A 21,653-nucleotide genomic window follows, 5' to 3' on the forward strand; every position below is an offset into this window, starting at 1 on the left:
GACCCTAAACCCGGCCCCGATGCTGATTTTGATCCTGGCCCCGACCCTAAACCCGGCCCCGATGCTGATTTTGATCCTGATCCTGACCCTAAACCCGGCCCCGATGCTGATTTTGATCCTGGTCCTGACCCTAAACCCGGCCCCGATGCTGATTTTGATCCTGATCCTGACCCTAAACCCGGCCCCGATGCTGATTTTGATCCTGGTCCCGACCCTAAACCCGGCCCCGATGCTGATTTTGATCCTGATCCCGACCCTAAACCCGGCCCCGATGCTGATTTTGATCCTGGTCCCGACCCTAAACCCGCCCCCAGCTTTAACCCTGATCCCAGACTTGATCCTAATCCTGATCCTAATTCAGAGGAGATCCTGACCCTGATCCCGATCCCGACCCTGATCCCAACTCGAAGTCTGATCCTAATCTTAATCCTGATCCTGATCCCAATCCTCACCCTAACCCTGCTCCCAGCTTTTCCTGGGAACTGGGCAGGGATACTGGGAACTGGGAATGGATACTGGGAACTGGACAGGGATACTGGGAACTGGGCAGGGATACTGGGAGCTGGGAATGGATACTGGGAGCTGGGAATGGATACTGGGAGCTGGGAATAGATACTGGGAACTGGGCAGGGATACTGGGAACCAAATATGGATACTGGGAGCTGGGAATAGATACTGGGAACTGGGCAGGGATACTGGGAACTGGGAATGGATACTGGGAACTGGGAATAGATACTGGGAACTGAATATGGATACTGGGAACTGGGAATGGATACTGGGAACTGGACAGGGATACTGGGAACTGGACAGGGAGATACTGGGAACTGGGAATAGATACTGGGAACTGAATATGGATACTGGGAACTGGGAATGGATACTGGGAGCTGGGAATAGATACTGGGAACTGGACAGGGATACTGGGAACTGGGAATGGATACTGGGAACCAAATATGGATACTGGGAAGGGACCGGGATACTGGGCAAGGATCTAACACTCCTAACTTTTCCTGATGCCGGTCCTGCCAGTGGATGGATGGGCTGTGACCATCCCCAAGGATCCGGGATCGGGTGTGGGAGCAGGACACGGAATTCCTGCTGTCCCGAACCCAGGAGCTGTGGGATGAGCCCCGGGAGGAACCTCGGGATGAGCCCTGAGAGAAACCTCGGGATGAACCTCGGGATGAGCCCAGGGAGGAACCGCGGGATGAGCTCAGAGATGAGCCCAGGGATGAGCCCTGGGAGGAACCTTGGGATAAACCCTGGGAAGAACCTCAGGATGAACCTCAGGATGAGCCCTGGGAGGAACCCAGAGAGAAACTTCAGGATAAACCCCAGGAAGAACCTCGGGATGAGCCCTGGGATGGACCTTGGGATGAACCCAGGGAGGAGCCCTGGAGGAACCCAGGGATGGACCTTGGGATGAGCCCCAGGAAGAACCTTGGGATGAGCCCTGGGAGGAACCCAGAGAGAAAGCTCGGGATAAACCCCAGGATGAACTTTGGGATGAGCCTCGGGATGAACCCAGGAATGAGCCCGGGAAGGAACCTCGGGATGGGCTCTGGGACAAACCTCGGGATGAGCCCTGGGAGGAACCCCGGGACAAGCCCAGGGATGAGCCCCGGAATGATCCACAGGAAGATCCAAGCGCCCCCAGCGCCAACACAGGGGTCGGAACCCCCGCGGTGTCCCCCCAAATATCCCAAATTTCCCTGACACCGGTGCCAGGATCGAGGGAACGAATCCACAGCTGGATCCGACGGGATGAGCCCCCCACGGGGGGAACCTCGGGAACGACCCCGGGAAAAACCCGGAGCAGAGCCGGGCTTTTCCTGGCATCCCACGCCTCCGGCCCAGCCGGGAGCAGAGCAAATCCCTGGGAATGGCATCTCAGGAAAATCGGGAATGCTGCAGCCCCACCCCCGGAGCCATTCCCGGAGCCGCGGCAATCCGGCGCTGCTCTCCCGGGATTTGGGGCCGCGGCCTCGGGGGAATTAAAAAAAAAAAAAAAAAAAAAGGGACAAGGAAATAAAAAATAAAAATAAAAAATAAAAAATGAAAAATAAAAAAGAAAAAATAAAAAATAAAGAAAAATAAATAAACAAACAAACAAATAAATAAAATAAATAATAATAAAAAATAAATAATAAAAATAAAAATAAAAATAAAAATAAAAATAAATTCAATCAACCGGGAACGGCTCCGGGAGGCCGGGACACGAGGACACGAGGACACGAGGACACGGGACACGGGACACGAGGACACGGGGACAACACGGAGGAAGCACAACCAGGAGCACAAGAGCCGGCCATGCACGCTGGGAAATTCCCAACGGGAATTCTCCGGCCCTCCCAAGCCCACGGATCCCGCCCAAATCCCAGGGATCGCCCCTTCCAGCCCAAGGCGGCTGGCGGGGGAGTTGCTTTGTCTTTATTCCCCGCGATCCCAGCCCGGGCAGTCCTCGCGGCTCAGGAAAGGATTCCGGAAGCTCTGGAAGCCACCGGGATATCCTGGAATCATTGCTGGGAGAAAAGGAGCGGGGGATTCCTGCCATCCTTTCCCGGGATCCTTCCCCACTTCCTGGGGACCTCTCCTGCCTCTCCTGGTGCCTTTCCCACCTTTCCTGGGATCCTTTTCCGGGATCCTTTCCCACCTTTCCCGGGATCCTTTCCCACCTTTCCTGGTGCCTTTCCCACCTTTCCCGGGATCCTTTCCCACCTTTCCTGGTGCCTTTCCCACTTTCCGGGATCCTTTCCCACCTTTCCTGGGATCCTTTCCCGGGATCCTTTCCCACCTTTCCTGGGATCCTTTCTGACCCTTCCTGGGATCCTTCCTGCCTTTCCCGGTGTCCTTTCCTGTCTTTCCCAGGATCCTTTCCGGGATCCTTTCTCACCTTTCCCGGTGTCCTTTCCTGCCTTTCCTGGATCCTTTCCCACCTTTTCCCAGGATCCTTTCCCACCTTTTCCCAGGATCCTTTCCCACCTTTTCCTGGGATCCTTTCCCACCTTTTCCTGGAATCCTTTCCCACCTTTCCCGGGATCCTTTCCCACCTTTTCCCAGGATCGTTTCCCACCTTTCCTGGTGCCTTTCCCACCTTTCCTGAGATCTGTCCCGTTTTTCCCGGGATCCTTTCCCGGGACCTTTTCCTGGAATCCTTTCCCACCTTTCCTGGGATCCTTTCCCACCTTTCCTGGGATCCTTTCCTGCCTTTCCTCGGATCCTTTCCCACATTTCCTGGTGCCTTTCCCACCTTTCCTGAGATCTGTCCCATTTTTCCCGGGATCCTTTCCCACCTTTCCTGGTGCCTTTCCCACCTTTCCTGGGATCCTTTCCCGGGATCCTTTCCCACCTTTCCTGGGATCCTTTCCCACCTTTCCCGGGATCCTTTCCCGCCTTTTCCCGGGATCCTTTCCCAAACCTCTCCCGCGGGACTGAGCTGCCCCGAGCTCTCCCCCCCTTACCCCACCCCACAACCCCAATTCCCCCCCTCCCCCTCCCCGTTATCCCGGGATCCCGACGGGAATTTCCTCAGCAGGAACAGCAGCGGGAAGAGCCGGACACGGCACCAACCAACGGCACGGGGACGGGGCCATGCTCCCGAGGGCTGGGGTGGGTGGGGACACGCCGCTCCCTCCTCTTCCTCCCCCTCCCCTCCCCTCCCCCCCAAAAATAAAAATCCCCCCAAAAACCTCGGGGGGGGGGGGAGGGGAAGAGACGAGGTGAGGAACCGGGCGGAGATTCCCGGTGGGATGGAGCTATGGAATGGGAACGTGCTCACTTACACAACTCGCCCACCCTCCGGAGGCCAGAGGCGGATCTAGGACAGAGCAGCGGGACATGCACATGGAAGCAGGAAAAGAGGCAATGAGAGAAATGTTAGCTCCGGTCCGGGAAGCGCCACACGGAAACAAACGAACGGGAAAAATAAAAACACACACGCCAGAACCAAAGGAAACGGAACGAAAGAAGCCACCGGAACGTCGAGTCCGTGAGGGATTGGGGGCCGGGAACCCGCGGGAAGCCGGAGTTCCCCCGACCGGAGAGCCCCAGTTGGGTTCGGGGACTGGGGGAGGTCGGGGAATTCCCAGGGGCCGGGGAAAATCGGGATGGTTCCCGCGGGAGGGGGGCGGGAGGGTGCGGCCGGCCGGGAATGGGGCGGTTGGAGTTGCATGGATTCAGCCAAAAGCCGGGAGGGTTGGACAGCGACAGAGCGGCGGGGAGAGAGGGGTGGGGAAAGAGGGATTGGGAAAAACCGGGATTGGGAAAGGCCGGGATTGGGAAAGAGGGGATTGGGGAAAGAGGGGATTGGGAAAGGCTGGGATTGGGAAAGGCTGGGATTGGGAAAGAGGGGATTGGGAAAGGCTGGGATTGGGAAAGAGGGGATTGGGAAAGAGGGGATTGGGAAAGGCTGGGATTGGGAAAGAGGGGATTGGGAAAGGCTGGGATTGGGGAAAGGCCGGGATTGGGGAAAGAGGGGATTGGGAAAGAGGGGATTGGGAAAGGCCGGGACTGGGAAAGGCCGGGATTGGGAAAGGCTGGGATTGGGAAAGAGGGATTGGGAAAAACCGGGATTGGGAAAGGCCGGGATTGGGAAAGAGGGGATTGGGAAAGGCTGGGATTGGGAAAGAGGGGATTGGGAAAAACCGGGATTGGGAAAGGCTGGGATTGGGAAAGGCCGGGATTGGGAAAGAGGGGATTGGGAAAGGCTGGGATTGGGGAAAGGCTGGGATTGGGAAAGACAGGGATTGGGAAAGGCTGGGATTGGGAAAGGCTGGGATTGGGAAAGGCTGGGATTGGGAAAGGCTGGGATTGGGAAAGGCTGGGATTGGGAAAGGCTGGGATTGGGAAAGGCTGGGATTGGGAAAGAGGGGATTGGGAAAGGCCGGGATTGGGAAAGGCTGGGATTGGGAAAGGCTGGGATTGGGAAAGGCTGGGATTGGGGAAAGGCAGGGATTGGGGAAAGGCTGGGATTGGGAAAGGCTGGGATTGGGAAAGGCTGGGATTGGGGAAAGAGGGGATTGGGAAAGGCCGGGATTGGGGAAAAGGATCAGGAAGTTGGGAAAGAGGGATTTGGGAAAGGCTGGGATTGGGAAAGGACCAGGGAGTTGGGAAAAGAAAGAGGGGCTTGGGAAAAGCAGGGATTTGGGAAAGGGACCAGGGATTTGAGAAGGAGAGGAGTTTGGGAAAGGCAGGGAAATAGGAAATGGAGGGATTTGGGAAAGAGAAGGATTTGGGAAGGAGAGGGATTGGGAAAGGCAGGGAAATAGGAAATGCAGGGATTGGGAAGGCCGTGGAATTTGGGAAGGAGAGGGATTTGGGAAAAGCGGGAAAATGGGAAGGAGAGGAATTTGGGAGAGGCAGGGTAATGGGAAAAGCAGGGATTTGGGAAAGGACCAGGGAAATGGGAAATGCAGGGATTTGAGGAGGAAGAGGGATTTGGGAAAGAGATGAATTTGGGAAGGAACAAGGATTTGATAAAGAGAGGGATTTGGGAAGGAATGGGGATTTGGGAAAAAAAAAAGGAATTTGGGAAAGGCAGGGATTTGGGAAAGCCAGGGGTGTAGGAAATGCAGGGATTTAGGAAGGCCAGGAATTTGGGAAAGGCAGGGATTTGGGAAAGGCGGGGATTTGGGAAGGAACAGGAATTTGGGAAAGACAGGGATATCAGAAAGAGGGATTTGGGAAGGACCAGGATTTGGGAAGGAACAGGGATTTGGGAAAGACAGGGATATCAGAAAGAGGGATTTGGGAAGGGACAGGGATTTGGGAAGGAACAGGGATTTGGGAAGGAACAGGGATTTGGGGAAGAGGGATTCGGGAAGGAGGGATTGGGGAAAGGAAGGAAGGACACAACAAACGCATGAGCAAAACGCCCGACAGCCGAACGACACCGAGCAGCCGACACAAAATCCCCACGTTTCCCCATGTCCCTCGCGGGGCTGGTGCCAGTGGCGGTGCCATCGGCCAGCCCCAAAGGCCACGGGATGTTCCCCGGAGGGAATCACCTGCGGAAGCTCCCCGGGATCCCTCGGCTGTGCTGGCGGGAACGGCCTCATCCCACCTGGATACGGACCAGGAACTTCCAGGAGTTTGGAATGGCGGCTCCAAAACCCGCGTTCCCCCCCGCCCCGGATTATTCCCGATTTTTATCCCGTGCTGGGACAGGCACGAAATGCCCAAAGTTGGGAGGTGCCGTTGGAGCGGAGTCTGGGAACATTCGGGAGTGCGGATTTTGGGGATTTGGTTTGGAATTTTTTTTGGAATTTTTTGGGAAGGACCCCTTGTTATCCCTTGGGAAAAAACCATCCCAAGGAGACCACGGCGGAGCGGGGATGGAGAGGAGACCCCAGGGGTCCAGCTGGGATTTGTCCGGAGAAGTTTTGGGATTGGGATTTATCTGTCCCGAGCTGGTCCCGGAGCAGGGACCATCCGGAGAAATCTCGGGAAGCTCCAGGCTCAGGGATGCTGTAACTAAAACCCCCCTTTTCCCTTTCTCCCATCCCGGCAGGAAAAAGGGAACTCAGGGCTGGGATCCATAGGAAAATTCCCAATTCCTTGAGTGGGCCATCCCGTGGGCGATCCCGCAGAACATCCGGAGCTCCCTCCTTCCCTGAACCCCACCTGGAATGGATCCCTTGGGGATTTCTCCAAGGGAATAAAACCCCAAAAACAACCCCAAACCTTTTTTTTCCCCCTCCCCTCCATGATTTCCACCTCGAGGAAAAGGCGACAAATCCCAGTTCGACGGGAACATCCCGAGCCTTGGGGACACTTTCCCTCCTCCCGCTCGGAGGACCTGGAGCTCATCCCACGGAGCTCCAGCCACCCCTCACCGCTCTTCCCGAATTCCCCAAACTCCCCCCCGGCCCCCACCCCCCCGAGCCCCGTTTCCTTGGGATGAGGGTGATGGGTGACGTGGGGATGGGAGAAGCCAGCGCAGCGGTGACGCGGGGACACGGTGACACCGGGACAGGACACGTGCTGGGACCCTGTCTCCTTGTAGGCGTCTTCCCGGATCCCACAGGACCTCGGGATCACCCGGGATCAAGGGCTGGAAGGGTCCTGTCAGTGCAGCCCCTCCCAGAATTCCCGGTTTTCCACGGCTCAACCTCCCTGAGCTCGCCCAAGGCCCTGCAGCCCTTCGAGAACCTGGGGAAATTCCATGGGAAGCCAGAGGGGATCCAGGAGATCCCACCGTGCCTGGGGAGGCCGGGAGAAGCCTCTTCCCACGGGAAGAGGAATGCATGGAGCCCCGTGGGAGGGAAGGGGGGAGAACGCGGGGCTTGTGGCCATCGGCAGCGTGGCCACCACATTCCCAGTCCTGGAACTTCATTCCCCATCCTGGAATCTCATTCCCAGTCCTGGAACCTCCATCCCAGCCCTGGAACCTCCATCCCAATCCTGGAACCTCCATCCCAGTCCTGGAACCTCCATCCCAGTCCTGGAACGTCCATCCCAATCCTGGAATCTCATTCCCCATCCTGGAACCTCCATCCCGGTCCTGGAACCTCATTCCCAATCCTGGAACCTCATTCCCAATCCTGGAATCTCATTCCCAATCCTGGAACCTCATTCCCAATCCTGGAATCTCATTCCCAATCCTGGAATCTCATTCCCAATCCTGGAATCTCATTCCCAATCCTGGAACCTCCATCCCGGTCCTGGAACCTCCATCCCAGCCCTGGAACCTCCATCCCAATCCTGGAACCTCCATCCCAGTCCTGGAACGTCCATCCCAATCAATCCTGGAATCTGCATCCCAATCAATTCTGGCCACCTCCTTCCCAAACCTGGCCACCTTCTCTCCAATCCCGGCCACCACCATCCCAATCCCGGCCACCTCCATCCCAATCCCGGCCACCTCCTCCCTAAACCTGCCCACAATCAGAACCCAAACTATTTCCCAATTAAATTTTAAACATTAATTTTTTTGGCCAATCAGCTTTGCAATCAGAACCCAAACTATTTCCCAATTAAATTTTAAACATTAATTTTTTTGGCCTATCAGCTTTGCAATCAGAACCCAAACTGTTTCCCAATTAAATTTTAAATATTAAATTGTTTTTTGGCCAATCAGCTTTACAATCAGAACCCAAACTATTTCCCAATTAAATTTTAAACATTAATTTTTTTGGCCAATCAGCTTTGCAATCAGAACCCAAACTATTTCCCAATTAAATTTTAATTATTAACGGTTTTTTTTTCTGCCACACCGTGCCGCTGATGACGTTTTTAATTACCTAAAATGCTGCTGCTGCTGTTTTCAATTATCTAAAAATACCTCACGTGGGTCCTGCTACAACATTTCGAACTTTATTTGTTGCCTGTTGCACAAAGTAAAATAAACAAGGTATTATTATTAATATTGTTAATATAATAATTAATATTTATAAAAACGTATTTTGTGAAGTTTGCGTAAAATTTTATTGATTAATTAAGTCGTTCAGCCGTGATTTGTTGCTTGTTTGATTTCGATTTGTTAATTTTTTTAATTTTTTTAAAAGTTGTTTGGGGATGGATTTTGAACGGTTAGATGAATTTACGTAATATGATTTAATTTTTAAAAAAAGAATTTATAATTAATTTTTATAATTATGTTTATGTGCTAGTAGAAGAAAATGGATGGTTTTGTGTGCTCAATACAATTAACATTTGTCATTCTGTTACTAATTATGATGGAAGTCATGTTGATTTTATTTCTTAGTTAATACTTTAATTGGTTTAATTGGTTTAATACTTTAATTAATTTAATTGTTTTAATACTTTAATTAGTTGAATTGTTTTAATGTTATGGTTGAGGTGAGTTGGGCAATAAATAAACTTGATGGAACTTGTTTTGTGGGGGTTTAGGGCTTGAAATTGTTATTGTAATTTTTTTATAATGACGTGTTAATTTTTTTAACGGGTTTTAATTTTTTTTTTTAACGATGGGTAAATATTTTTTTTAAATTTTTAATAATTATTTTCCAATCCCCGGTGTTATTATAGTGAGTTCTTTGCCGTTATAGAGGTTATTTTAAATTTCTGACGAAACGTTTTCTTAGGTTTCATTTTTCTAATTAACATTTTTTTTTGTAATTGCGGTGGGAATTTATTAAGATTATTAATTTTATTTTGAGGGGGCACAATAGGGGCAGGACAATCGCACCATAAATTGGAGGTTTTGTATATAGGACGACGGGGAGTAACGTTAAAAAAATAAATTTAATTAACCGATTACTAATTAAATTAAATTATTACATTAATGGATTATTTAATTAACAATCTTAATATTAATGTCGTTATTAATTAAAAATTTTTGGGGGTGCTGCCGCCGAGCACAAAAATGTTCTTGTTAAAGAACTAAGAACTTTTAATTCCTGAGTTGTAGGAGGCGCTTTGAGCGGATCAGGGGCTCGATGATTTTAATTGGAGATGGTGTTAATTGATGATTTAATTGTTCCGGTGGTAATTTTGCAGCAATAATTGTTACGGTTGGGTCTTGGTCACGTCTCGGCTGGTCGACTGAATGAAGAGGTTGGGAATGGTTTTTCTGGGCTTGACCTGGTTAATTATTTAATTACTCGGCTAAAGTGAATTAGGCTTCGTTTGCGTTCGGTTGGGCTGTGGGTGTGTTCGCACGGCAAAGGCAAAGAGGCAAAGCCGGCAATTTGATTCGATTAAACGGGAAGGATTTGCGCAGCGATTCCTCGGCAAAAGAGGCGTTGTGAAATTAAAATACCAATGCAATTAAAATTCTTGAAGTTGAATGAAAATTAAAATTAAAATTAAAATTAAAATTAAAATTAAAATTAAAATTAAAATTAAAATTAAAATCAAAATTAAAATCAAAATCAAAATTAAAATTAAAATCAAAATTAAAATTAAAATATTTCAATGGATGCCTAATTGAATTTCATGGCAAATTTAAAACCAATTTCAAAAAAACGAAATTAAAAACAAACTTAAAAGCATTTTAATATTTATAACATCAAATTGGACATATTCGAAATTTACATTTTAAGTATTTTAAATTTACATTTTAAATATTTTTCAAATATTTTTGCCACTTTTTATTTTTTATATATTTTTTAAAAATGTAATTTAAAATTGGCCAACTGGAAGGCACCGAGTCGTTTCGTTTCCACTCAGTTTTGTAAATTTGGGACATCCGGGGATTTTTTTTTTTTGAACACCACCGACACCGCGCTTTCCTTAAAACATCTCTGCGACGCCAACGATTTTTGCAGCTTAAACATTAACGCAAACCTGAAAGTTTCAAGTTTTCGGGGAACGTTCGGTTGGAATTTCAGCCTTTTTCCGCGGCCGAAATATTAAAAGGAATACTGTATGCATTGCGCCAGAAAGCTCCGTTGTGTTATTCTCGTCTAGCGGCGCGATAAAGACCATTTCTAGGCCATAGAAATATATTTAAATATCATTTCTAGGCTATATAAATATATGTAAATATAATTTTTAGGACTTGCCACTTCGTGGGGCCACTGGGAAGATTTTATTTGCGAGAAAGAACGGCGGTGGGAGGGAAAAATTCGAATTAAAGCGCTTGAAATGTTTAAACCGTGCCCGAAATTCATGGGTACGCAGTAAACCTGCAAGTTTAAAATATCATTTATCTATCTTAAAGAAATTAAATATTTTTTGATGTTTAAATATAAATAAATATATAAAATAAAAATATTTAAATTAATTATTTTATATAATTTTATTTTTTAAATTAAACTTTTCAAACCTTAACAAGAGTGAACCGTGTAAAAGCGTGTTCAGTCCCCGCTAAAAGCGGCTGCGGAGGCGTTTTTCTTTAGCTCTACTTCGATTTTAAATCAAAGTCAAATTAATTTTACTTTAAAGCAAAACGAGCTTTACTTATTTTAAAATTTAAAATTTAAAAAGTTGAGATCCCGTTTAAAAGTTTAATTAAAAAAAAAAAAAAATCTCTTCGTCTCAGAGTTTTTAATCGAAACCGGAGGATTAAAAAAAGAAAAAATTTAATTGAAGAAACGCTGGCAACGTGAGCCGCATTCGTCATTAAATCCATTTATAATTAATGCGTAATTAAATGAAAAGGTCTGGAAAAGGGCTGGGAAGCCTTCACGGTTGTGGCCAGCTCAACGATTGGAGGAATTCACAGCCGGCCATTTCCTTCTGGCGCTGATGGCAGTTCGAGCCGCCGTCGCTATTGCCGCAAAAACGACAAACTGCTTTTTGGCCAATTTGCAAGGGAGAAATCGACAAATTATTATTATTGTTATTATTAATTAACAAAGGATCTTTCTCAGAAGAGCCCGACTGAAAAACGAGAACGTAAAAGTCGCATTTTTTCTCTCAACACTGAGAAAAACTTTTTTTATTTTTTGTCTTTTGGCGCACAACGGTTTTGTCTCTTTTATTGGAAGAGATTCAGTGACTTCTTTTAAAGGGCCTTTTGAGCTTTAAATGTTAAAGTTCTGGGAGGTTTGATGTTGCAGTCTTCTCCAAATAGGTTAAAAAGTGGGGCAAAATTCCTAAAAGTGGGGTAAATTCCTAAAAAGTGGGGAAAATTCCTAAAAAGTGGGGTAAAATTCCTAAAAAGTGGGGAAAATTCCTAAAAAGTGGGGTAAATTCCTAAAAAGCGGGGTAAATTTCTAAAAATGGGTAAATTCCTAAAATGTGGGGAAAATTTCTAAAAACTGGGGTAAAATTTCTAAAAATGGGTAAATTTCTAAAAACTGGGGCAAAATTTCTAAAAACTGGGGTAAAATTCTAAAAAACTGGGAGAAAATTTCTAAAAAGTGGGGAAAATTTCTAAAAATGGGTAAATTTCTAAAAAGTGGGGTAAAATTTCTAAAAACTGGGGTAAAATATCTAATAAGTGGGGAAAATTTTCTAAAAAGTGGGGTAAAATTCTAAAAAACTGGGGGAAAATTTCCAAAAAGTGGGGAAAATTTGAAAAAAATGGGGTAAATTTCTAAAAACTGGGGTAAAATTTCTAAAAACTGGGGGAAATTTCTAAAAAGTGGGGTAAAATCCTAAAAAGCGGGGTAAATTTCTAAAAAGTGGGAAAAATTCCTAAAAAGTGGGGAAAATTTCTAAAAAGTGGGGTAAAATTCTAAAAAACTGGGGAAAATTTCTAAAAACTGGGGTAAAATTTCTAAAAATGGGTAAATTTCTAAAAAGTGGGGAAAATTCCTAAAAAGTGGGGAAAATTTCTAAAAACTGGGGTAAAATTTCTAAAACTGGGGTAAAATTCTAAAAAACCGGGGGAAAATTTCTAAAAACTGGGGCAAAATTTCTAAAAACTGGGGCAAAATTTCTAAAACCTGGGGTAAAATTTCTAAAGCGATCTTCCGTCCTTAAGCTGAAGTATTAAAGTATTTAAGGAAACTTAAAATGTAGGTACTTTCTGTATGTTAAATATTTCAAATTAAATACTCAATTTTAAAATTTAAAATATTTAAATAAGTATTAAGTGGAAGGATTTTTTGTATTTTTGACCTTGAATTTTTTTTTTGCATTTTTGATTTTTTTTTGTATTTTTGACGTTGAATTTTTGACGGAGTTTTTTGTTGTATTTTTGCATTTTTTGTATGTTTGATGTTGGATTTTTGACGGGGGTTTATTTTCTATTTTTGATTTTTTTTTTTGGGTATTTTTGATGTTGAAATTTCCGGTCCAGCATTCTGAACTTCTGCGATGACGCCGTCTCGAGTTTGTTTTATTTTATTTTATTTTATTTTATTTTATTTTATTTTATTTTATTTTATTTTATTTTATTTTTTATTTTACTTTTTATTTTATTTTATTTTTAAATTTTAGCTATTATTTTTTATTTTTAAATTTTATTTGTTTTATTTTATTTTTGTTTTATTTTTATGTTATTTTATTTTATTTTATTTTATTTTATTATTTTTATTTTATTTTATTTTATTTTATTTTATTTTATTTTTTTATTTTACTTTTAATTTTATTTTATTTTTAAATTTTAGCTATTATTTTTTATTTTAAAATTTTATTTATTTTATTTTATTTTATTTTATTTTAATTTTATTTAATTTTATTATTTTTATTTTATTTAATTTTATTTTTAAATTTTATTTATTTTATTTTATTTTACTTTATTTTATTTTATTTTATTATGTTCTCAGTTGGCGTGGCAACGAGTCTCAACGACTCCTGTCGTGCCCCGTGGCCTTTGTAGACCACGGAATTTTATCCCAGAGTTTGCACACAGATGCCCCAAACCATCTAAACCTTCTGAGAATTCCCAACAAATCCATTTCCCGCATCCCAATCCCCGTTTCTCTCTCGTGCGCAGAAGTAAAAAAAAACTCGCCCCAAAAAGTGTCAATTGTTAATTTGTCTTTTTTTTTTTTTTTTTGCATTTCTTTTCGCTCTGAATCTCGGAGGCGAAGAATTGATCCGGAAAACAAAACCTCGGTCGGTTTCGTGTCGCAAAACTGTAAATAAAGACACGAAAACCAACGAGATTGGGGCTCAGGGCTAAAAACCAACGAGATTGGGGCTCAGGGCTAATTTTTTTTGTTTTCTCTTTTTTAGGAAGTGATATTTCTGTCCTTTCCACAAATACCAAGGGGGCGGCCACCTCGCCCCCACCCCTCCGTGCCCGACAAATCCCCTCCAACCCCACCTTTCCTCACTCATCGATCCCAACCCCTCTTTCCCTTCCCTCCCCACACCCGATTCCCTCCATTTTCACCCCAAATCCCCGCTCCCCGCGGGAATTTCCCGGGAAAATCCCCCTCCCCAAGCCTACAAGGAAACAGGGGGGAATGTTGTCGTTTTGGTTTTTTTTTCCAAGCGTTTTTGCCGGGATGTGACGCCGCTTCCGGGACGCGGGATTGGTGTAATAGGAGGGGAGAAAAAGAGGCAGCTTTACCCTAAAAGGAACTAAAAACCCCCAAATGGCTCAAGTTTCTTCTCCTTCTCCCTCAGATCTGTGGGAATACAAAGGAATTCGTGGAATTGCAAGAGCAGCACCCTCGGAAAACGCTTCCCCCCCTTTGGAAGCTCCAATTCCGCTTCCCGGGAGAGTTTTTGGGGTCGAAGAGAAACAAACCAACGAGCAAAGACAAAAACAAAACCAAAAAACAAAAACCCTTGGAAAATTTTCCCTCGGATCCATTGGGACATTTGGGATGTTCCTGGAAGTCCCCAGGAGCCTGAACCCCTTGGAAAAACTCCCCCGAGTCCAGATCCAGAGCCCCAAACTGGGATGTTTGGGATGCTCCTGGAAGTCCCCAGGAGGCAGATCCCTTTGGAAAAGCTCCGGAGCTCCAAAACCTCGGAACTTTCCTGGAAGCCGCCCTGGAGATTTATCAAATGCCAAGGAAAAAACAAAACCAAAACCCAAACAAAACCTCCTGGAAAAGCTGGAAATCCTCGGCTGGGATTTAACTGGAAAAACGAGTTGAACTTTCCCCTCGGGATGGGCAAAGCTCCCCGAGTTCTGGACTCGGAGCCTCCTTCCGAATTCCAGAGGGAAACGCAAAAGCTCTACCCGGGAACGACCCAGAGGAATCCACATCCCGAATTCCCGGGATTTAAACCGCCGTCAGATCCTTCTGGATAGGACGGAGCGGCTGGGGCAGGGTTTTTGGGAAGCTTGGGATGCTCCCGGTGAGTCCCAGAGGTCGGGAAGATGGAGCCGGTTGGGATTACGGATGGTGGGAGCATCTCCCGGGGCACGGGAGACACGGGACGGGAATTTTGCGGGAATGTGGCCCGGAGCAGCGAATCCGCAGCCGGCTCCGGAGCACGGAACGCGGCTCCCAACACCCAGGGAGCGGCCGTGTCCCCCAATGACACACACACGCCTGTCACTGTCACCGTCAGCTTTATTGGGGGGACGCGCACGTCACACGCGGGGAACGCGCTCGGCACACCCCGAAGCCTCTCCCGGGAATCCTCCAGGAATCCCGAACAGGAATTCCAGCCCGGGAGGTGGAGCGAGGCGAGGGGCTCCGCTCCCGGGGAACAAGAGGGAGTCACCTCCAGGTGACGTTTGGATTTTGGGGAGAATTCCTTCCCGAGAAGCTGACGAAGCGTCGGAAGGCGGACGGATGCCCAGGGAAGGGGTGGAACCGGCCCCCGATTCCCGGCGGGATTAAAAGCCGTGCGGATGTGGCGCTCGGGGACACGGGGCAGCGCTGGGAAGGGCCGGACTCGCCGGGGGCCGGAGGGATTTCCCAACCTCAGCGATGCCGGCGTTAAAGGCGAGGAAGCTGCTCTTGGGCGCGGCCACCCAGGGCCGCCGCGGAGGAAGGGAAAGCTGTCCCCTGTGCCCCGCGGTCACTGTCACCGGCCCGGGGGTCCCCGGTCCCGGGATTGTCACCGCCAGTGGCCTCAACTGTCACCTGACGTTGCCACCGTCACAATTCCTCGGGCTCTTTCCCAGTCCCTCGGCTCAAAGGTCCTTCCGTGGACGCCCGGCTTGGGAGGAGACAGAGCCGGAGTTAGAGCTTGGGGGAAAACTCACGGATCGGGGCTTCCCGGGGTTCCCAGGGAGGATTCCCACAGGGAAAGGCGCCAGGGACTGCCCCGGAGCTGGGAATTCCCTGAGCTCCCAAGGAATTGTTGGGAATTCAGGATCAACGCGGGGAGGGAGGAATTCCAGGGGGATTCGCTGCCAATCCCACGGATCCGGAGCTGCCGGAAGGGCTGGGCGGGATCAGGTGTGGGAACAGCAGTGTCCCCGGCCCTGCGGGATTCCAGGCCACCTCTGGCTCCCGGCAGACACTGAGGGACAGTCAGGTGACACTTCCCGGAAAACGCGTCCCAAACTGGGTCAACCCTCTCTTACCTAACGCTGCTCCCGTTATTCCCTGAATTCACAGCAATTCCATTAAAAAAAAACAACCCAAAACTTTTCCAGGAGAACTCGGACACTGCGGGAGAGCGGGCGCCATCGCTAAAAAATTCCGTTCGCCGGGAAACGCTTCGAAGCCTTTGACATCCCGAAAACTCGGGAGATGAAAGGCCGTGACTTTCCCAAAAGGGAAAAAAAAAAACCTCGGGAATGTGGGACCCTGTGGGAAGGGCCGGATTCCGGCCGGGAGCGAGGACGGGAAGCGCGGGAAAACAGGATGAGGGGGGCACGGAGCCCTTGGGAATTTCAGGGAAAAGAGGATGGAGAAGGGGTGAAATCCTCGAAATCGGTGAAACCCCTCCAGGGGAAAAGCGGGAGATCGGATGGACGCCGACGGAAGGGACGGGGACACGGAAAGGGACGTTCCGATGTCACCGGGAGCCGGAGGATTCCCAGCAGGGAACCCCAGACCGGGGTGGGATCCTCCCGGAATTCCCGAATTTCCGGCGCCGCTGGAGATGGGGACGGCCCCGATTCCAGAGGATGCTCGGGATGAGGGAGGGGACCTCGGGTGACACCCGGCTGCGCAGGGAATGACGCACCCCAGTATTCCCAGTTTGGATCGGCTGGGATGGGCCAGAGCGATCCCCCGGGATGCTCTAGGACACGTTGTCCCCAAGGCCACCGCCTGAAATGTCACCTCCTGTGCCAGCGCCACATCCGTGGCCGGGAGGGTTTGGTTGGAAAAGCTTTTCCCACGGGAAGGGCTGGCCCTGATCCAGAGCTCCTGGCGCCTCGCTGAGCCCCGGCACCCATGGGTGACACCGCGTGACAGCGGGTGACAGCGGCTCCGTGGGGCCGCACCCGAAAGGGCAGGACAAGACTGGGAATTTCGGGTCGCTTCCTGCTGGGATCTAACATTCCCAAGCTTTTTGAGGATTTGGGCTCCGATCTGGGAGGTTTGGGATCGTTTCGGGGTCGGGTGGGTGAGGCAGAACCAGGGTGGAGTTGGTGCCACCACGTCCTGTCCGGAGGGGGGTGACACGGGCCACCTCTGTCACCTCCTGAGCGGGACAACAGCTGGAGACCCTCAAAGATGGAAAAGTCCCAGAAAAACCCTGGAAAACCCCGGAAAAACCCTGGAAAAGCCCATCCTTGGTGCTTGGCCAGGAGGGAACATGGAGGAGGTGACCCAGGACTCGACATTGTCACTACTGCATTGTCATTGTCACCACGGCATCGTCATTGTCACCACGGCATTGTCACCGTGGCCTTGCCATTGTCACCACGGCATCATCATTGTCACTATGGCATCGTCATTGTCACCGCAGTGTTGTCATTGTCACCACGGCATCGTCATGTCACCGCAGTGTTGTCATTGTCATCACAGCATCGTCATTGTCACCACGGCATTGTCACCGTGGCCTTGCCATTGTCACCACGGCATCATCATTGTCACTATGGCATCGTCATTGCCACCGCAGTGTTGTCATTGTCACCACGGCCTTGCCATTGTCATCACAGCATCGTCATTGTCACCACGGCATTGTCACCACGGCCTTGCCATTGTCACCACGGCATCGTCATTGTCACCATAGCATCCTCATTGTCACCACATTGCCATCGTCACCACAGCCTTGTCGTTGTCACCACGGTATTGTCACTGTCACCACAACACCGTTATCGTCACCACAGCATCGTCATTGTCACTACGGCATCGTCATTGTCATCACATCGTCATTGTCACTACAGCCTTGTCGATGTCACCACGGCATTGTCATCACCACAGCGTCATCACTGTCACCTCAGCATTCCCATTGTCACCACAGCTCTGTCATCGTCACCCCGACGTCATCATTGTCACCACAGCATCGTCATTGTCACATCATCGTCACCAGAGCACCATCGCTGTCACCTCAGCATCCCCGTTGTCACCACAGCGTCACCACCACCACATTGTCATTGTCACCTCAGCATCCCCATTGTCACCACAGCTCGTCATTGCTGCCGCGTTGTCATTGTCACCACAGCGTTGTCATTGTCGCATGGTCATTGTCCCCACAGCCTCAACACTGTCACCTCAGCATCCCCACTGCCACCGCAGTGACTTCATTGTCACCACATTGTCACTGTCACCTCAGCATCCCCATTGTCACCACAGCATCGTCATTGCTGCCGCATTGTCATTGTCACCAGAGCGTTGTCATTGTCGCATGGTCATTGTCCCCACAGCCTCAACACTGTCACCTCAGCATCCCCACTGCCACCACAGCGTCGTCATTGTCACCACATTGTCACTGTCACCTCAGCATCCCCATTGTCACCACAGCATCGTCATTGCTGCCGCATTGTCATTGTCACCAGAGCGTTGTCATTGTCGCATGGTCATTGTCCCCACAGCCTCAACACTGTCACCTCAGCATCCCCACTGCCACCACAGCGTCGTCATTGTCACCACATTGTCACTGTCACCTCAGCATCCCCATTGTCACCACAGCATCGTCATTGCTGCCGCATTGTCATTGTCACCTCAGCATCCCCGTTGTCACATCCTCATTGTTGGCACTTTGTCATTGTCACCACAGCGTTGTCACGGTCACATGGTCATTGTCCCCACAGCCTCAACACTGTCACCTCAGCATCCCCACTGCCACCACAGCGACGTCATTGTCACCACATTGTCATTGTCACCACATCGCCATTGTCACCTCAGCATCCCCATCGCCACCACGTCCTCATCGTCACCACAACATCACCACCATCACCGCAGCATCGCCATTGTCACCACATCGCCACTGTCACCTCAGCGCCGTTGTCGCCACATCGCCGTGGTCCCCCACATCATCATCATCATCATCATCATCACCATCATCACCCCGGGATCCCCACTGTCACCACAGCATTGCCATTGTCACCACAGCCCTGTCCCACAGGGAGGGGGGCGGAGCGGGGAGGGGCCCCGCCCCACACGCCCCACACCCTCCCGCCGCCGTCCCCGAGCGCTCCGAGACGTCCCCCAAAGCCACACCCGGGCCCTCGGCGGCGCCGCCCGTCCCCAACCGCCGGCTCTTACCGTGCGGCCACCACCGGCGACTTCTTGCCGGGATCCAGGGCGGAGCCGGCCGGTTCCTCGCCCAAGGAGCGCGTGTCCTTGTTGAGCTGCTGGAGGCGGGAGCTCAGCTCGCTGATCACAGTTGGTTTGTCCTCTTCGGCCCCGTGGCCGGGCCTGCTCTCCATGGGGTCCCCCCATAGCTTGGACCTTCTCTGAAAGAGGTAGCGTGGCCGGGCCGCGCTGGTGGCCGCCAGCGTGGCCGCGTGGTGCTGGGAGATGAGCTCGCTGTCCGAAGACTGCTTCAAAAGTGGGTCCCTGAAAGTAACCGGCCCCTTGCTGAGCTGGGACTTGAGTTTGGGCTTTGGAGGCACTGGTGGCTTCTCGAGTAGAAAAGTTTGGCCGTCGGCGAAGGACGTGTAGGTGTCGGTGGGCTCGCCGCTCTCCGAGGACAGCGTGGACATGCTGGAGACCGTGGAGATGGTGCTCGTGGTCTCCAGGTGGTGGTCGCTGGAGCTCCTGGTGTCCACCTCTTCCACTCCCGAGTCCGCCGCCGACTCCGGGGCCGCGGGGGCGTCCGAGGGCTTCCCTGAGGGTGTCGCGCCGGGGGGAGAAGGTGCTACTGCCGCCGCCGGCAGGGACGGCGCGCCGGGCGCGGCCAGGTGGCTGACGGGGGTGCCGGGGGCGGTCACCAGCACCCCGTTGGCGAATTCATCGGGGGGCGGCACCAGCCCGATCTTGGCCAGCTCCTCGCGGGTCTCCTCGTCGCTGGAGGACAGCTGGGCGGGCGGGAGGGTCACCGTGTAGGGCTCCGCCTCCTCCTCCGAGCTGCCCTGGCCCAGCGCCTTCTCCGAGGCCGGGCTGGCCGGCGGCTTCCCCACGGGGCCGGGCTGGGGCTCGGCCTTGGGGGACTCGGCGGGCTGGGCGCAGACCTCGGCCACGGCCGGGCCCTCCTCTTTGATCTCCAGGCCGATCTCGTCTTGCCCGTTACTGGTGGCGTGCACCATGATGAGGCCGGCCGTCTTCTGCTGCGACGTGTCCACGATGCTGATGATCATGGACTTCTTGTCCTCGGGCTTCTTCTCCTCCTTGCCCGGCGGCTCGGCCCGCGCCTCGGGCTCCTTCCGCAGCGTGGCCGGAGTCCCCCAGGGGCTCTTGGTGGGGGTCAGAGCGCCGGCGTCGGCCGCCATCACCGCCTTCCCTCCGGGGGAGTAGGCGGGCGACACCAAGCTCTCCAGGTCCCCCCTGCTGTCGGGTTCTTTGGTTTGGATGTCCACAAACAGGGGCGCGGCTCTGTCCGAGTCGGGGCTGTGGATCGGGGTGGGCGACCGGGATGGGACTTGGGAGGACAGCGCCCGTTCCCTTGCGGCCAGCGCCAGCGCCAGGGGCGAGTTGGGATCCAGGGGCTTTCCCGTCAGGGGGTGGATGAAGGTCGAGGAGGAGCTGCCGATTAATGGCTTCAAAGCCGACACGGGCGACGGCAGGAGGACGTCCCGGCTGCCCAGCAGCCGCTCGTCGATGGAGCGCGACTGCTGCAGCGACGGCATCTCGCTGCCGCCGCCGCCCGGCGCCGGCCCCTCGATGGCTCCCACCGACAGGAACACCGTGGATTTCCTCCTCTCGTCCAGGCGCCGGTCCCGGTCCTTCACGACGCCGGCGGCGGCGATGGCGGTGGCGAAGGGGAGGCCGGCGGCTTCCACCTGAGCGATGCCGGGGTGGTGGTGCTGGTATTCCAGGCGGTGGCCGCGGCGCGTGGGCGACGGCTCGCGCGAGGAGTAGCCGCCGGTGATGGCCAAAGCCGCCCGCTCCTGGGCGTCCTCCACCTGCAGCTGCTTGACCAGCGGGCTCTTCTTCCTCTGCGGCTTGGCGGGGGCGAAGAGGCTGACGTTGAACTGGCCCATGTTGGCGTAAGGGTTGTCGATGACCCGGCCTTTCCTCTTGAGCTTCTCGGGCGGCGTGGCCGCCGGGCCGGGCCGCGGGATCTCGGTGGGCTCCACGGGGAGGTGGGAGGAATCCTGGAGGATGATCATGGAGCGGGCCCTCTTCTGCCGCTCGGGGTAGGGCATGGAGCCCCGCGCCTGGTCGTACATCTCGGCCGCGCTCAGCACCTGCGGCAGCCCGTGCAGCTTGGCTTCCAAGCCCGGCTTGAAGCTGGAGCGGATGGTGTCGTAGGCCCGGCCCGGCGGAGGGGGCGGGGAGAACGAGGGAGGCGGGCCCGTGTCGAAGTAATAGGGGGAGGGGGGGCGGGGGAGGGGCGGTCTGAGGGGGAGGGGGGATCCCGTGGCCTTCCCGCACCGTGTCCGTCATGGAGGTGCTCCGCGGGAACTTCCCGTCCAGCAAGGACGCCGCCAGCTTCTCGTCTTCGCCTGGAAAACAAGGGAAATCATGGAGACGGGGATGAGTTTCTGGTCTTCCCAAGGAAAACAAGGGAAATCATGGAGACGGGGATGAGCTTCTGGTCTTCCCAAGGAAAACAAGGGAAATCACGGAGACGGGGATGAGTTTCTGGTCTTCCCAAGGAAAACAAGGGAAATCACGGAGACGGGGATGAGTTTCTGGTCTTCCCAAGGAAAACAAGGGAAATCACGGAGACGGGGATGAGTTTCTGGTCTTCCCAAGGAAAACAAGGGAAATCACGGAGACGGGGATGAGCTTCTGGTCTTCCCAAGGAAAACAAGGGAAATCACGGAGACGGGGATGAGCTTCTGGTCTTCCCAAGGAAAACAAGGGAAATCACGGAGACGGGGATGAGTTTCTGGTCTTCCCAAGGGGGGGGGGAAAAAGGAAAGAATGGAGTCGGGGATG

General features: G+C 51.3%; 1 protein-coding gene across 1 annotated transcript in view; it reads right to left on the reverse strand.

Annotated features, from left to right (window-relative positions):
* The window catches only part of SHANK3 (SH3 and multiple ankyrin repeat domains 3), a 55,760-nt gene that overhangs the window by 7,036 nt on the left and 27,071 nt on the right, over positions 1-21,653 (reverse strand). Inside the window, 2 exon segments of the mRNA XM_066184503.1 lie at positions 18,873-21,091; positions 21,093-21,214. Of these exon segments, the coding sequence (XP_066040600.1) occupies positions 18,873-21,091; positions 21,093-21,214 (2,341 nt within the window).

The sequence above is a fragment of the Chamaea fasciata genome, unplaced genomic scaffold, assembly GCF_029207755.1.
Source record: "Chamaea fasciata isolate MVZ Bird 193981 ecotype frontalis unplaced genomic scaffold, bChaFas1.0.hap1 SCAF_5, whole genome shotgun sequence".
Taxonomy (NCBI): Eukaryota; Metazoa; Chordata; class Aves; order Passeriformes; family Sylviidae; genus Chamaea; species Chamaea fasciata.